This window comes from Tenrec ecaudatus, chromosome 4, assembly GCF_050624435.1.
Source record: "Tenrec ecaudatus isolate mTenEca1 chromosome 4, mTenEca1.hap1, whole genome shotgun sequence".
Classification (NCBI taxonomy): Eukaryota; Metazoa; Chordata; class Mammalia; order Afrosoricida; family Tenrecidae; genus Tenrec; species Tenrec ecaudatus.
This window is the reverse complement of record NC_134533.1, coordinates 108898974-108914930: the sequence shown is the minus strand read 5'-3', so window position 1 is coordinate 108914930 and position 15957 is coordinate 108898974. Positions and strand designations below refer to the sequence as shown.

The window sequence follows — 15957 nt, the reverse complement described above, 5'->3', positions numbered from 1 at the left end:
TATATACTCGAGTATAAGCCAACCCGAATATCAGCCAAGACACCTACTTTTACCACAAGAACTACATTAAAAGATGTGCTGAAAAACTCAGCTTATGCATGAGTATATACGGTAATCATGTTCCTTTGAAAAGACCAAAGCGATTGAAACTTGCTCGTAAATGTAGAGTAGCTAAGCAAATGGAAATTTTTAAGCACAGCTTGAGAAGACAAAGTAACATTATAAGGAAATGTGCAAAGGTCTTGAGTTATAAAACCCAAAGGGAAGATTACACTATATCTCTAGATCAGTGTTCTCAACCTTCCTAATGCTGCAACCCTTTCACACGGTGCCTCCTGTTGTGGTGACCCCAACCATCAAATGAGTTTCGTTGCTACTTTATCACTGTCAGTTTGTTACTATTATGAATCATTCGACCCCCTGAAAGGGTTGTTCAACCCCCAAAGGGGTTGAGACCCACAGGTTGAGAAAGACTTGAAGCACTTACTGATGGAATCTTTCAGTGTGGATTGCAACTCAGTGTAAAGAATATACAAATTGTACAATTCTTCTTGATGTGATTGAACTACTGAATTGTGTAATATGTGGGTTAGGTGCCAATAAAACTTTATATATATATATATATATATATATATCATACAAATTGTTACAACAGCATGATAAGTGGGGCAAAGCCTGAAGCTGTCAAGGGTTTCATTTCCCTTCGATCTACAATCCATGCTCTTGGAAGTAGCAGTCGAGAGGTCAGACGATATATTGCACTGGCAGAATATGCGACACAAGGCCTCTTTAAAGTGCAAAGAACCAAAGAAGCCACTTTAGGACTAAAGTGCACTTGACCGAAACCATGGTATTTCCAATCACCTCATATGCATTGGAAAGCAATATAGTTAATAAGGAAGACTGGGACAGAATGAATGCATTTGAATTATGTGATTGATGAAGCATGTTAAAAGCAGCATGGACTGCCAGAAGAACAAGCAAACCTGCCTGCCCTGTACGAGAATGGTACAGGACTGGATAGTGTTTTGTTCTTTGTACAGATGGTTGCTGTGCCTTGGAACCAACTCAGCAGCATCTGACAGAACAACCTCGTATTCTATGGGAAGAATACTTGTTATTTTGCTTTAGTTTTGAGACTTTTTTTTATTAACTAAAAACTGTGATGAAAACTTAGAGGTAAGGAAAATGAAGATTAATACCTATATTGAAGCAAGATTATGATACTTTATATATGAAAGAAAACTGCCCCATAAGTTATTTTAAAATTAATTTTGAGTACTTTAAGCACAGGAGAAATATTTAAATAATTTCCTAGAAAGTTAACGAGATTTTACTCTTAATAGGCCCTCTGACTAGACTGATGGACTGACGTGAAATTACTAAGTAATAGACTTTGGTCTCTGTCATTCCCACCAAATGATTGTGTGGGACCATGCAGATAAGGTATAAAGTTCTCTAAGGAGGGGCTTGGTCAGTTTTGCCATTCTTTTGGGTGTAAGAGAGTCATCTCAGAAGCAGGAAGAGAACCCTGTGGCCATCCAGAAAAAAGAGCCACCAGTGGAGCACATGCAAGACCCCTGCCTGAGGTGGTGGAGGCAGCAGAGGCACCAGAGTGCACAGCCCCGAGATCATGAGGGAAATAGAGCAGCCATGCTGAAGCCATGAGGCAGGTCTGTGAAGTCCTGGTTAAACTGAGGCAGAGCAGAGGAGTAGCACCAAGACTGTGAGACAGAGCTGCACACTTCCAGCCCATAGAACCAGGTAAGAACCAAGAGGCCACGGAACCACTTGACTGAGGCCAAGGACCAAGGAGAGACCTGCCATCATGGCTAAGAAGATGCACTGTGGACAAAAGAATTGTTATCCTTAACACTTTATAGTCTGCTTTTACTTCCCTAATTACCACCCACCCCCCAATTGTGAACATTGTATGCGAGTTCTGTGTGGCCATTGCAATAGATTATCAAACCCAGGAGACAAGTACATGTGGAAGGCGGGATGCTTGGTCTGAGAATCAGGTAAAGGAAAGATGGAGTGTGGAGGCATGTCTGCCTTGTGGTCCCCAGCCTTGGGCTCGTTTGGATCTGGATTCTCTACCTCCCTTGTGTAGCCAGAGGAGGTCAGATGTCGCCCCCATGCCATTTCCTCAACTGATCTATAGATAAAGATCACTTTTTTCTTTGAATGTGGAAAGAGAACCTCATGAGATATGTATAAATGTCCAGACCCTTAATAGAACCTCATTTTCCTCATTTTTGGTGTTATTGTGATGTCTGATGATTTTGTATACTCTGCACAGTATATCTTCTGCTTTCAATACAATTTTCTTCCCTTCTAGAAATGTTACCACTTTGTATTTCAGCGTTACTGCCTGGAGCACTATACCGTGACATGCAGTTGGCTGGCATTAGGGACAGTCTTCTTGTTTGGACTCTTATCCTTTTCTCGCTCTGTGGCACTGTTCAAGGGTAGGTGTGCGGAGATGATCTTAACCCAGACTCACGTGACACTTCGGCAGGGACTTGGCCGAATGCGCAATTGTTTAATACATATCAGATGAAGCTAGAAAGAGGATCTTTCTATAGGAAAAAAACTAGATTTAACATTTAATACTTGCTGGGCTATGACTTTATACTTTTATACCTAAGTATTGAAGAAAAGATTGAGAATTCCTTTTAGTGTGATTAATTATAATTTTTCTCTACTGATTTTTTACTTTCTTTTTTTTTTATGGATAAATAACTTTTATTTTCAAATATTTTAATTTTAAAATAGATGATTTGAAGAGAGATTTAAGATAGATCATTAAAATAGAAAATTTGATCTAATGAGAATCCAAAGAAGTTATTTTAAAAGACATCGTTTATCTCAGAAGTTTCTTTCATATATTCATGTTAGGAATTTTTCTTGTTATATACATTCTTTAAGAGATAAAAATATAATTTATATTTTTTAAGGCAATACTCTAGAAACTTCAATTTTAGCACATTTGATGATGATACTATTTTTTTTTTTGTTTGCTTTTGATTTTTTACTTTCAATGGATGATTAATTGGCACCTTCTTCCACTGCCTCAAAAACACTAATCCCACCACAACACTTTGAATACACATTTGTGGCTCAATTCCCACAGTGATGTTCTTTTTGGCACTCATGATTTGGACCCAGCATATTAAACTGCTCAAAGAGCATGAAGTTACAACAGTGACGGGCACTGCGAAGGGCAGGAAGCAACTGGGAGCTCTGGTGTGACGTCTTCCTTCAGAGGAGGTTCTGCAGAGCGGGCTTCCTGCAGAGTGATGCGCACGGTCACAATCTTACATGTCATCCGATTCATGTGGGGCATTAGCGTGCACTGTAATGAAAGACTCCGTCTCCTCTTCCTCATGTTTGGCTTTCACTAACCTTTTCCCCTCTCAGGCTACCATGGGCCCCTTGATTTGTATCCAGAATTTCACCGAATTGCCACAGATCCAACTATCCACACTGTACCAGAAGGCAGACCTGTGAATGTCTGTGTCGGGAAGGAGTGGTATCGATTTCCCAGCAGCTTCCTTTTGCCTGATAAGTAAGTTGTCCTTTAATCCACACTGTCATCTTCCGATCTCCTTCATTTTGGAGTTACGATCTCCTTCATTTTGAGGACTGGCTTACCTTTACTTGGTGGGACAGCTTGTATTTGATGTAAAGACTGTGTGCGCTCATTAATGAAAAACAAACAAAAAAATCTCACTGCTATCAAGTCAATTCTGACTCTGGCAACTGTATAGGACAGGGTAGAAATAGCCCCTGTGCGTTTCCTAGATCGTAATTCTTTACAGGCAAAGAAAGCCTCGTCTTTCTCCTGCAGAGTGGCTGATGGTTTTGAACTTACTAACCTTTCAGTTTGCAGCCCAATGTGTAATCTCTATGCCACCAGGCTCCCATTCATTAATACATATATTAAAATGTGTTTTTTAAGAATTGACTTAGGTCCTTGCCTTTTATATTCCAAATAATTTTATAAATAAAGACACTTTTGAGGATTAGTTAGGAACAAAGTACTGCACTTATGGTATGAGCTTAGTGTCAAATATTAAATTCCACTCTGTGTATCTGATAAAGTTGTTAATTTTTTTAATTGAAAAAAAATTTGGGCACTCTTTTTACACATACAATTCAGAAATTTGCTTCATTTTGAAAAGTCTTCCAGTCACCTGGCAATGACTTTTGAAACTCCTCTGCTCTCTGATGGCACGATTACTTGCCTGCACATTTCATTGGAGACAGTTGGTGAAGTGGCATGTAAGACTTCTTTTAAGTTTCCCAATGATCTTGGACTGGTCTGTGACCTCTGCCTCAATGCTCCTTGACTGAGGTTTTAGCAGAAAGATTTGTTTCTCCAAATGCAATGTTTTTCACGTGACTTACTTTTTTGTGTGAGTGTGTGTTTCAAGTACATTTAAGCAATGTGATTCCCCTGTGTGTTTCTTCATTTCCTTATTTGTTTCTGACAGTTGGCAGCTTCAGTTCATTCCGTCTGAGTTCAGGGGTCAGTTACCAAAACCTTTTGCCGAGGGACCTGTGGCCACCCGGACTCCTCCGACTGACATGAATGACCAGAACCTAGAAGAGCCATCCAGATATGTAAGGGCGACCTTCTCTGGTTCAGATCTGTAAAAGGGCTGATCTCCAAGGCCTCATTAGCATACATGTTTAAGTCTTGATGAAATAGGAATTTCTTAAGTGATTTCTCTCAGGTGAGGTATGTGCCAACTTTTGTTGAGAAATGCTGAATAGTATCGCTTTTGTTTTTTGGTTTTCTGGTTGCCTCTTTCCTTATTTTCTGTTTCCATGTGAGACTTATAATTCGTATAACTTTGAATCTTTTGGGTGAGCTGATATTTTCGTTGAGAAGAATTAGAAATATCATTTGTAACACATTTTGGGACACTTCCCATTCCCTGGCTCATGAAAATGCCTAATGAAGGAGTTTCCAGTTGTATCCACTGGACCTTTGACTGAACTATTAGTATGTTGTGGTTTTCAGACAAGGAACAGTCAGTGGACTCTGTCTGCCTGGTGGGGGCAGTCCCTGCCACTGCCACACTTTTCCACCTGCTTGTCTTCACACCGTGAGATCCCATGCTACTTTGACTTCAGTTCCTTTGAAAGATGCCGCTTCTGACACTTGATCTCTGCCAACTTGCTGATCACGGAGAAGATGGGAGCAGTAAAGGCAGTGCTCCTCTTGGTTTCCACAGACAGTGAACGCTCACTGGCTGGGATTCTTAGAAAGCACACATTTTGGCTCCTTACCCAGTAAAGAAACATTTAACCATTAGAATTGTCAATATGTTTCACTTAGATGGTGATATGCCACGTTGCTGAAATGTAAAACCACAGGGCTCCCGATGCTTTTCTGAAGCAAGCCTGCAGTCCCCTCAGGCCTGTCTCCAGTGAGGGGCTGTTAGACTCCCTAGAGACCTGGAGGCCCATCGGTGAGAGCCTCCTTGAAAAAGAAGAGCATGTTAAATGACACTTTTATCTGCCTTTTGGCTTTGAGTGGCCTGTTTTAGTTGGTCCTTGGCTTCAGTACTAACGGTTCATTGCATCCCCATCTCTGTTTTATATGAAACCCAGAAAACGTGTGAGTGAGTACAAAGGTTTTGTGGTGTCTGCTCTGCCGTTACAACTGTATTAGAGAATACATCTTTTTATGCAGATTTTTCATTATGTATCTTGAGTAGCTATTGAATGGCCATTCTGACAGTGGCACGTGACAAGATTTACTGCCAGAATCAAGTTTTGATTATAGAATATATGTGAAAGAGACAAACAGCCTTAACATTGTCACTTTTTCATTTCTCAAAACCAAAGTTTTATTCAATGTCTGATACCCTCCCAACTTCAAATCTGATATCTGATTTGGGTGCAACCTAGTCAATGGACATATTTTGGAGAAAAGAATAGTGGTTAAAAGGGTAGGGAGAAGATGGGGAGAGGAGAGCAGGAAGGGGGAACCACTCGCAATGATCAACACATAATGCCCCTACCCCACCAGGGGGATGAACAACAGACATTGTGGGGGAAGGGAGACAGTGCTCAGTTGGAGATATGACAATAATAATAATTTATAATTTATCAAGCGGTCACTGGGAGTTGGGGGAGGTAAGAGTTGCTGATATCAAGGACTCAATAGAAAGTAAATGTCTAGAAAATAATGATGGCAACATGTACAAATATGCTTGATGCAATTCATGTATGGATTGCTATAAGAGCTGAAAGAGCCCCAATACAATGATTTTTTAATAAAAACTTTTTAAAAGGTTGTTGAGGTAGGAATTTACAGATAAGAAGACTGTTTTCTGATTTTTATTTAATGCTTGAGCAGACCTGCTAGAAACTTGCTCATCTCGTTGTCATTAAAAAGCCTAATTGGTTATTTATTTATTTCCTAAGCAATAATGCAATCAGTTCTGTCGTAACATATTACATTCCTAAAAATCACACAAGAAAATCGCAAGAAAATGGGACATAATTCTCAGAAACGTTTTTGGTGCCACAGAGAAAAAGAAGAGAACAAACTAAAAGCAGAAGCACAGTAAATGAATGCTATCTTTTAATAAGAAACAGCTCCAAACTGGCTCCTGTGAAATGGAGGTTTTAATGATGCCCCAAATCTTCCAAACTGCTGGACCACCCAGTCCTCTCCCTTCAACCTGTGGGTTGTGTAATGTACACATCTGTAGCATCTCACAAGGCACACTGGCACTTAAGTGGCTTATCAGGGAAGTAACTGGGAGCCACTTGGTATCAGGAATGACTCAGAAGTAACAGGAATAAGTTGGGATTCAGTTCTTGAACAGGTGGCTTCTTCTTGCCTTCTGGTGCTGGGTCGTGCTCAGGCCCTCCAGCAAGCTTTCCAATGCTTAGACTCAGCTCAGTGGGTTGGCAAGCCCCAGCACAGCTGTCTCGCATCAGTCACCTGGTCCCTACCATCTGGAGCCACTACTGCTTTTGCTACAACTGTGCCACTATCTCTGGTCACCGTTGGTGTTACAGCTCATACCTTTTTCTCACTCCCTGTCCCCTGACAGCCTAGCAGGATGGTCAAACGGACCGGCCTATTTGTTAGGATTCCATACAGCATATTTACATGGTCCCATCCCCAGGGCTCCGGGCATCTTCCTTGCATCATTAACAATGCTGTCCAATACCTTGGCGGGCTACAAGCACCTCATTTGCATCATCTTTGAGGTACAATAAATTATTTAATGTGGTTCTCTTAGCCTTAGTCTCTAACTCCCATTTAACCGTCTTACTTGTATCTTGGTAAAAAAAGGTGAGGTAAGACATGAGAGGATTCAGTTGTGAGTGATTATTAACAGGGTGAGTTGTGATTGCCATCCTGTTTAGTATAAAACGAACCATCTCAGAACCAGGAAAGGGGATTGCATTATCAGCAAGATCCAGGGTAGAGTGCATCCTCTGAGCCCCAAGATCCCTGCACAGGGAAGCTCCTTGATCTAGGAGACGGCTTTGACATCTGAGGCGCAGTGGAGAAGTGGCGTCAGCAGAACCAGGAGCCAGAGTGTGCGACGGGGTAGCGGCTTCCCAGCCCACAGAGCAAGTGAAACGGATTGCTTGTGGAATGAGGTGCCTCTGGGTCCTTAATTGGGAGGCTGCGTTAGCTAACCCACGGAGCTAGAGTCAGTGCCTATGGTTGAGGCTCACAGTCGAGTGGCATGTTCTCTGGGCTTTTATTAGCAGCCAGACAGCAGTTTGGTAACACATCCTGACAGAACACCTGTATCCTGAGCATTCCTCACGGGGATTTTAACTTCCCATAATGAACCCCATCATCGTGAGCATTGTCTGTGAGTTCTGTGCTGCCTTTCCAGTGAATTACAGAACCCAGCTGAAAAGCAGAGCGTGTGGTGGGAGACAGAACAGTCCTATTCATTCATTTTGTAGAAGTCACAAGACCATGTATGGGTAGAATGGTCATATTAAGTAATTCACTTCACCCCATACAATTTTGCATGTGCTAAAAGGTTTTAAAAGTATGCAAATAATGCAACAAATATGGCACTCTACCGCGAAAAAAGAGTTGGTTTGTGGAAATAAAGTTAGGAGGTTACAACTTGTGAAGTAATGAATGGTGAGGTCGGTTATCTGAACTCTGACTGGAAGTTGTAGCACAGACGTAGATGGTGCGGCTCATCACATATGGTGTGTGTGTGCGCATGTGTGTGTGCGCATGTGTGTGTGTGTCTGTGTCTCTGTGTATGTGTGTGCGTGTGTGTGTCTGTGTGCGTGTGTGTGTGTGTGTGTGTGTGTTGCTAGGCTGATTGATTCAGTCTTCTGCATTGTCTAGTGTTTCTTGTCGACAGAATGAAACAGGAGCAAATATGACAGGCGGATCTCGCTCAAATTGTTCTATAATACAGCACTGGTGTTAGAACAGATTTGCATTTTTAAAACAAGCAGTACAACAGAATTGACTGTACAGTCAGGGAAAACCTGTTTTTAAAATTCTTTATTGGGGGCTCTTACAGCTCTTATAACAATCCATACATCAATTGTTCAGCACATTTGTACATATGTTGTTGCCATCATCATTTTCAAAACATTTTCTTTCTACTTGACCCCTTGATATTAGCTTCTCTTTTTTCCCTACCCTCCCACCCATAATAATTTATAAATGATTATTATGTTCATATCTTACACCATCCGCTGTCTTTATTGACCCATGTTTCTGTTGTTTGTCCCCCTGGGGGGTGGGGTGTTATAAGTCGATCATTGCTATCAGTTCCCCCTTTCTCCCCGCACCTGCTCCCTACCCTCATGGTATCACTGCTCCCTTTATTGTACCTGAGGGGTTTATTTCTTCTGGATTCTGTGTGTCAAGAGCCCTTAACTGTACATGGCCTGGGAGAGCTTCTTCATTGTGTTCTTTACCCTGACTTCCCACTTAACCCAGTGGAAGAATAATTCAGAAGGGCTTTTTCAGAGCAATACAGCCTGTCATCTCTTCATTTTAATGGGTGAAGAAATTGAAGCTTAGACAGATCATGATTGATAAAAATGAACCTAGGATAAGAACCTTGGTTTCAGGATTCTCCAGTTTTCTTAATACTTCCTTTTATTTCCAAAGCTACTTATGGTATATATCACTGGAATATATGTTTTCATGAAATAGTTTTTTTTTTCATGAGTTTTTGATGTGTTAGGATTGAACAGAAATGAAGTTGTCGATTGTTACTTTAGAAAGAATCATTTCAATTTCTAGAATTGTGTTTTATATATGCCAGATATTTTGCTGTAGTAAATCTTCTATTAATTATAAATAATTAGCTCTCTCCCTTTTTCTGTTTTTATCTTCTTCCTTTCCATCTTTTACAGAAAATCAATTGCTGTAGAGGTCTCCTTGCCAATTCTTATAAGTGTGGGTATCAGAGCAAACAGTCTGAAATTGCTTTAGTATGTGCATGGTAATACAGTTAGAATCTACTGAGATCGAAAAGACTGTTGGGAATACTCCTTTAAAATTAAACCTGTAGAGCCTATTGTTAGCAATTTAAGATGATGTTTCCATGATGTATATGAATCAGAATACCAATGTTTTTTTTACCTATGATTTTACATTTTTGTAGTACAGTGAATTTTTATTTGTGTGGTTTAAGATTCAATCAGCAAATATATATATTGCAAGGTACTATGAGGGGTAGAAGAAGGCTTAGTGGTGCTGTGGGCTAAATGTTTGGCTGCTAATCTCAGGGTTGTCAGTTTAAACCGTCCCCTCAGCCTGCCCACCTGAGGAAGCGAATACGATCTATTCCTATAGAGATTGACAGTCTTGAAAACCCTAGATGGGTCACTATGTGTCAGAACTGACACAGTGGCATAGACTGCGACAGAGAAGTTAAGAGTCTATCACTAGGTGACAACTTCTTTGTTTCGTTGGACTAGAGTATGTATGAAAGAGAGGAGCACTGGTGCCATGGTGTGTATGAGTTAGGCTACTAACCGTAAGGTCAGCAGTTTGAAACCATCTGTTGCTCTGAGGGAGAAAGGGGAGGTTTTTCAGCCCTGTAAAGAGTTAGTCCCAGAAACCCCCAGGGGCAATTCTGCTTTGTCCTTTAGCATTGCAATGAGTCAGCATTCACTCAGTGGCAGTGGGTATGACTGGCTTTTTGGTGTATATATAAAAGAAGGTATAAAAAGCCACAAAAGCCCTTGACATTTTTTCCTATCAAACGTTTCTTTCCTAAACCCCAATATGCCTGTTTCAATAAAGGAACTTTCAAAGGAGATAACTGATGACTATCAGCACGATGTAGTGACTGGAACATGGGATTGGGAGTTAGGAGAATTTGCATTTCCTTTCTGGAATACTGGGAAGTGTATGTTCTTCTTGATTAACTTTATGAATTTCCAAGACCCTTGAAATGTCTTTGTATCTCTTTCCAATTCCCTTTGCACCAGAAATCCAGTTAGGATGTTTATATTTCAGCTCATCTCATTGCCTGTTTTCTAAACAAAATTTTATTTATAATTTTGGTGGCAAAAGCTTATTTTGAGACTGATTCCTGGGCTGATGACCAGAGGAGATGGATGTCGACATATGTCCGCTATATAGTGGTTGCCTGAGTGCGACGCCAATGTTTGAGGGCTGCAAAGATACCACTGTAGAGTCCAGCCCTGGTAGAGTCTCTGTTACAGATGATGGATGAGAAGAAGCTGTCAGCAGTTACTGCTGAGCTCGCCTTAACTCATTCCTTTAACAAAATGTATACCTTCACTGGTGCTCCAACCTCACACTTCTTTTTTTAAGAATATATACTTTTGTTTTCATCTACAGTGGTGCTGCTAGATTGTCATCCTTAACATGTGCATTTATCAAGTCTGAACAGTTTATTTATTAGCAATATGTTACTTTGAATTCCCCTACCACTATCTTTTTGTCTTTCAGTGTGAAGGTGCTAATTTGTTCTTTTCCAAAACTTCTAGTGGTTGTCAGAAACTGAAGGAAGTCACATTTCTTTCTAAATGAGTCTTAAATGCTTGTATTTTACAAAATTTTTAACTATGGCATATTTTTAGCTTCGACAGCTGGTTGATTTGTAGCCTGTGACTAATGAAATGAAACACATTTTTGTTTCACGATCATGTGTTAATGTCACCCTACAATTTTGTTATTTTTGATGCAAGAAAGGATGATTAAATCTGAAGACACACACACACACACACACACACACAATGAACTCTTTGATTTAACTTGAAGGCAAATTTAAATCCAGCCTTTTGATTTGTTTTCAGCTGCTGCTGCTGTGGTTGGGGAAAGTGGTTTTAGATCCCACAGGATGAGATACAGATAAATCAAGAGGAGAAACCATTTCTTTTTACGGATTCCCACTCAACTGGTATTTCTTTGGCCATTAGATCTAAAGAAATGCACTCATTTGGTTTATTAGAGACTCAGGCTGAGAAATCTGAAACTTGAAATAGTTACAATAAAATAGTATATATAGCATGATCCATATCTTGTAAGGAAAAAGCAATATATACAGAAGAAATACAACCGCAATCTGAAGCACACAAAAGCAAGCTGGTGATTTCCCTTGGGTGATGGGTACAAGAATGGAATGGGAGCAGCATGTAACCTCCTTAACTTCTTACCAGTGGGAGAAGAATCAAAACCAGCAGCATCAACGGCCCTGGGCCAGATCCTATGAAGCAGAGGGCAGACATTCTTCCACCCTCAACCTTTTACCAATTTTATCACCACCTCTCTCTCCTCTAGCCCCTCTACTTCTCTACTGGGTTCAGCGGTGGGTTGCAGTAGCCTCACAAAACTCACAGAGCATATTCATGATTTGGGGGGTTTATTCTACTTCTGTAAACAAGTGAAGTCTTGGAAACCCACAGGGGCAAACTGTATCCTGTCCTGTAGGGTTGCTTTGAGTCAGCATTGACTTGGTGGCAGTGAATAAGGGAAGTTAGGATCAGAAATGCTTAGAATACAGTTCTTAGGTCAGAACAGCCTCTTCTCAGTTATACCTTACCGGCTTGACTCTTTCTGGTTGGACTCTCAGCGCTACTCAGCCCTGCACAAGCGTCACCAAGGATTTTTAACTCGACCAATAAATGCATCTATTCTGCCAGTAAGCCTCATACTGAGGTGCTTGGCTCTAACTCCAGGGGTGGGAAGACTAAGTTTTATCGATTAAGTTCCCAGGAAGCATGACCTCTTCCTGCCAAAGGCACTCAGCTTTCTAGTTCTCTAGGTCAGGACCACGGCAGCTGACTCACTGCTAGTTAGGCCACCTCTCCTACCACTGCTTCTCTTCCCCACAACGCCACAACGCTCTGTCTCCTGCACTGAGGTTTAGCACAGGCATCTTGAGATCAAAGGATGTATTTTGCCTCTGACTCTTCTGGCTTGATGGGAATGAATTCTTCCCCACACCCCCACCCCTATCTCCACCCCCCCCCATCTGCTGCTTCTTTGAAGGCTCATTGTAAACCTAGCAGGCTGCAGAACTGAGCAGTCCTTGCATTGAGGTTCCATACACATGACCTTATTTGCATGACTCCAGGCCACATAGGTGCAACATTTTATTTGCATTATTAACAAGCTGCCCAGTAAATAAACACGTCACGTTTGCATGATTTATTTGCCATTTGGTATGAATTACAGAGACTATGGCTACAAAGGGCCTTATTAGGTAATTCACTGCACTATGATAGGAATATAGGTGATTTAAAAAAATGTCTTTTCCTTACATCTTCATAATAAATTATGTTTTACTCACTTTATTGTTAAAACAAAAACAAGCAAACCCATAGGAGTTATAGACACCACATCTTTGAAACTCTCCTGTGCTTTACAAACAGCACTCAGCATGCCGTCAGTTGACCTTGGCTTTACCTCCTTTGAACACAAGAACAACCTCTAACTCAAAATTAGGACAAGATTTTTTATTAGTTAATTTTAGCCTCTGAGCCTTCTGGTCTCCGTAATTAAGCAGTTTTCAGCCACTGTACATAAAACTGTTGCTTTTTTAAAAACTTCATTTAAGAAGAATGCATGCGTCACTCAAGTGGGAAAGAATCACAGATAGATTTCTAACTCACGGTGCAGGGCTACTGTCACTACGTTGTGCTGTCAGCAGCATTAAGATTGCTTTAACGAAATAAATGTGGATAACTTATTTATAAGCTATGTGGAAAGATTTTTTAAAAACATACAATAAAAGGAGGTTATAAATGACATAGGCTTGCTTACTGAAAGTGAGGAGGCTTTGAAGTACTTGCTGATGAAGATCAAGGGTTATAACCTTCAGTATGGATTAGTACTCAAGAGAAATTTATCCTCACAACGAGACCAGTAGATAACATCATGATAAATGGAGAAAAGATTGAAGTTGCCAAGGATTTCATCTCATTTGGATCCACAGTCAATGCTCTTGGAAGCAACAGTCCAAAAAGATCAAAAGATATTCTGCATTAGGTAAGTCTGCCACACAAGACCTCTTCAGAGTGTTGGAAAGCAAGGCTGTTACTTTGAGGACTATGTGAGCCTAACCCAAGCCACGGTATTTCCAATTGCTTCCTATGCATGTGAAAGCTGGACAATGAACAAGGAAGACTGAGGAAGAATTGGTTCGTTTGAACAGTGGTGCTGGTGAAGAATATTGCGAGTCCCAGGGACTCCCAGAAGAACAAACAAGCCTGTCTTGGAAGAAGTACAGCCAGAATGCTCCTTAGAGGCTAGGAAGGCAAAACTTGGACACGTTCTCAGGGGAGACAGTGCCTGGAGAAGGACATCATGCTTGGGAAGGTGGAGTGAAAACGAGGAAGGCCCTAGATGAGATGGACTGACACTGTGGCTGCAGCAGTGGGCTCGGCCATAGAAACCACTTTCAGGGCGGGGCAGGTTGGGGCAGTGTTTCTTTCTGTTGTACATTGGGTCACCGTGGGTCAGAACTAACTACATGGCATCTAACAACAACAGCCTTGTGGACAAGGCAAATAGTCTATGAAGTAATAATATTAAACTCTTCCAATTTTGACTAAATTGGAATCCTTCGCAATTCTGACAAAAAGCCTTGCCCATCTGGTCAGTTTGCCAGAACCTGCCTGTTGGGCAAGGCTCATTTCAATAACCCTGGTCCACCAGCTTAAAAAGACAGTGATTTAAAAAAGAGAGAGAATGATTTTTAAGTGTTATCACCAAGATAGAGTGTTAATCGTTGCTCTCCAGTCTTCTGGTATCCTTGTGGTTCATTCATCCATCTCTTCATTCAAACTTGTGTTGTCTATGATTATGTACTGAAAATACAAAGGTGACAAAAGCATTTGTCACTTGAAGGGCATCCCCAATAAGCAGCAGGAAGGGAGGGCGGAAAACAGACAGCAGTAACAACAAAAGAAGTCATGGATACTGAAAAGACATTAGAGGGAACCAGGAACGATGTAGGAAGCAGAGAAAATATTTTTAACTTCTGTAATTAATATTCTCTGATCAAGTTTTAAAATGGGGAGTGCACAAAGCAAAGAAAAAAACATGCTTTGGAAGGGAACACTCAAAAAATAAACAGCTCTTTGAAATTAAAATAAGCTTATATATGTGTATGTGTGTTTGTGTGTATGTATATACAAAAATATATACTATTAGGATGACTAGAAGAAAATAACCGTAATGTAACATTACACATAAATAAAAACAAGAAAACAAAGAGCTAGTAATAGTGTGTTTGGTGGGGAGGGGGTGGGTGGGAATCCAGGCTCTAGTTAATAGGATAGCCAGAATGATAGAAGAGGCTACACAGAACAAAGAAATTGTTAGGAAACAATTTCAGAAACTCCCCCACAACTGGAGGACATCAGTTTTCAGATTGAAAGAAATCATGACATGTATCTAAAATGATGAATGAGAAAAGATCCAAATTGAGATACATCAAGTATCAAAAGCAGTTAGTGTTGCTTATTTGATAACTGAAAAATTAAAAGCTAGTAAAAGACTGAAAGGACTGTGAATCATTGCCTCAGGGAGTGGAGAGGGCTGCATTACAGCCTGCTGTTTTTCCCTACTTGCTTTTGAAGCTACTTAATTTTAAATTACATGTCCTGTGGGCGCCACCTTTGCTGTTGGAAGCGAGGCAAGGTCACAGTTTTTTCTGGGCGCGTGATGCTTCTCACCTGAGGTCCCTACACAGGCAACCTCGTCTTCTCTACTTTTCTGAGTGTTAGGCGTGTTTTACAAATTATGTCCACGGGGTTCTAGCTGTCCCTGTTGAGAAGCATAGGGAAAGTGTCTGGTCTTGCTTTTTATCTGCCTTCTTTAGCATATCAAATTCTGTGATTCATTGATACGAGGCTATTGGTTCGCTTTTTTAGTTTTATATTGTCAACTGGGTGAAAGTTTACAAAGTATGTTAATTTTCCATTCAACTGCTCATACACATTTTGTTTCACCTCACTGATTGCAGTCCCCACAATGTAATATTTATTCCACACCTGTTTCTACTCCTCCTCCTTTCCTAACCTCTCTGACGTTTGTCCTTGGTTGATGATTCTAAGGTGTGTATCTCCCTAATATTATCATTCCCATTATAAATCAATTGTTGGCTGACAGTTGAGCCAAGGAGATGTTCATTTCCAGACTTGCAAGGTGACTAAGGGCCATAGTCTCACAGGTTCCACCAATTTCTGTCCAACCAGTAAGACTTTTTGATTTCGTGTTTGTTCCACATTTTTCTCCCACTCTATCTAGGACCTTCTAATGTGATCTCTTTCAGAGCAGTTGTTGTTGGTAGCCGGGCATGAGTTAGTTGTCCGGTAGGAAGGTCTCTGGAGACTGGTGTTTATGTAGCCCATTCATCTTTGATGTAATTTATCCTTTTTTTCCTCTGGGAAGAGAGATCAACAGTGGCACTGCAGGTGGCCACTCATAAGAGTTCAAGA

At 40.7% G+C, this 15957-nt stretch overlaps 1 protein-coding gene across 2 annotated transcripts in view; it reads left to right on the top strand.

The window, feature by feature from the left end:
* Positions 1 to 15957, top strand: part of ALG9 (ALG9 alpha-1,2-mannosyltransferase) — a 118260-nt gene that overhangs the window by 49537 nt on the left and 52766 nt on the right. The window contains exons 11-13 of one of the 2 annotated variants that reach the window (XM_075546583.1): positions 2342 to 2471; positions 3424 to 3571; positions 4500 to 4629. In XM_075546583.1, coding sequence (XP_075402698.1) covers positions 2342 to 2471; positions 3424 to 3571; positions 4500 to 4629 — 408 coding nt within the window. The remainder of the gene's footprint in view (positions 1 to 2341; positions 2472 to 3423; positions 3572 to 4499; positions 4630 to 15957) is intronic. The other variant, XM_075546584.1, reaches the window with a different exon arrangement.